Source organism: Anneissia japonica, unplaced genomic scaffold (assembly GCF_011630105.1).
Source record: "Anneissia japonica isolate Jap-2015-1 unplaced genomic scaffold, ASM1163010v1 scaffold158500_len1080_cov115, whole genome shotgun sequence".
Lineage (NCBI taxonomy): Eukaryota > Metazoa > Echinodermata > Crinoidea > Comatulida > Comatulidae > Anneissia > Anneissia japonica.
The window spans coordinates 1-1,080 of NW_022706107.1; the positions used below are offsets into that span (position 1 = coordinate 1).

General features: G+C 57.3%; 1 protein-coding gene across 1 annotated transcript; it reads right to left on the reverse strand.

The window, feature by feature from the left end:
* Nucleotides 1–16: 16 nt before the first annotated feature.
* Nucleotides 17–741, reverse strand: LOC117106062 (proline-rich proteoglycan 2-like). Its single transcript, XM_033247398.1, has 2 exons — nt 689–741; nt 17–554 (listed from the first exon to the last, which is right to left on the reverse strand). Exons 1-2 carry the CDS (start codon nt 739–741, stop codon nt 17–19), a joined length of 591 nt encoding a protein of 196 aa, XP_033103289.1.
* Nucleotides 742–1,080: the final 339 nt, after the last annotated feature.

Consider the following 1,080-nt stretch of genomic DNA (forward strand, 5'->3'; position numbering starts at 1 on the left):
ATCGTTCTTTCGCTTTCTACACGAAACGACATGTCGGGGGTGATGTAGTTTTTGTCGCCGCCGGCAGTGGTCGTGTTGGAGGCTGCGGTGGTCGTTGAGGCGGCTGCGGAGGTCGTTGAGGCGGCTGCGGTGGTCGTGGAAGCGGCTGTGGTAGTTGAGGCTGCGGTGGTCGTTGGGTCTGCGGTTGTCGTTGAGGCTGCGGTGGTAGTTGAGGCGGCTGTGGTCGTGGAAGTGGCGGTGGTCGTTGAGGCTGCGGTGGTCGTGGAAGCTGCGGTGGTAGTTGAGGCTGCGGTGGTAGTTGAGGCTGTGGTGGTCGTGGAAGCTGCGGTGGTCTTGGAAGCTGCGGTGGTCGTGGAAGCGGCTGTGGTCGTTGAGGCTGCGGTGGTAGTTGAGGCTGCGGTGGTCGTGTAAGCGGCTGTGGTAGTTGAGGCTGCGGTGGTCGTGGAAGCGGCTGTGGTCGTGGTGGAGACGCTATCAGCTGGATCGATCTCCTCCGGCCGTTTCGGTGTTTCGCATGATTCCAATCCGCTCGGTTCGAATCGGTTTCCGTTAACCTCGAAAGGAGAAATGCACCCTGCTATACCCGGGAGTCCTCCGTAAGCGCCTACAGCGTAGGTTCCATCCAGGTTAAGGTCGGTGTATTCGCCACCGAGCCCTTTCCACTCGCTCCACTCTTTTAATTCCTTACCAACGGTCACTCGTAGCAAGCTTTCCGAGATATCCAGTCAGATTCGAGTCCATCGACCGGCGTTCACGAGTTCGGAACTGGTGTAGGACATGTCTCCAGAACCCGCGTTCACGTCTACCTTCAAACGACCGTCGTCCACGAGCGATATCGACAGAAAGTCGAGGGATCCGAAAACGGTGAGAACGTGTCCGTTGCGGCTTTCGTCCAGTTTTATCAAAAAGGATAAACTCTTTATGTTGCCACCGAAGGATGCCGAAGATGCGATAGTCCCGACGCGGAACGATTTGTCGGGTGTGATGCCCGAGTGGTATTCGGGGTTTTCCTTTCTGCACGAGGCTAGTCCTTCGGATCGTATCTGGTAACCGTTGACTTTCACCGGAGACAGCCATCCG

What these genes read in the sequence shown, in the direction of transcription:
- LOC117106062 (XM_033247398.1), bottom strand. Translation starts at nt 741, where the DNA reads ATGGACTCGAATCTGACTGGATATCTCGGAAAGCTTGCTACGAGTGAC. An exon ending in CTTGCTACGAGTGACCGTTG is followed by an intron (nt 555 to 688) that starts GTAAGGAATTAA and finishes TCTCCTTTCGAG; the next exon opens with GTTAACGGAAACCGATTCGA.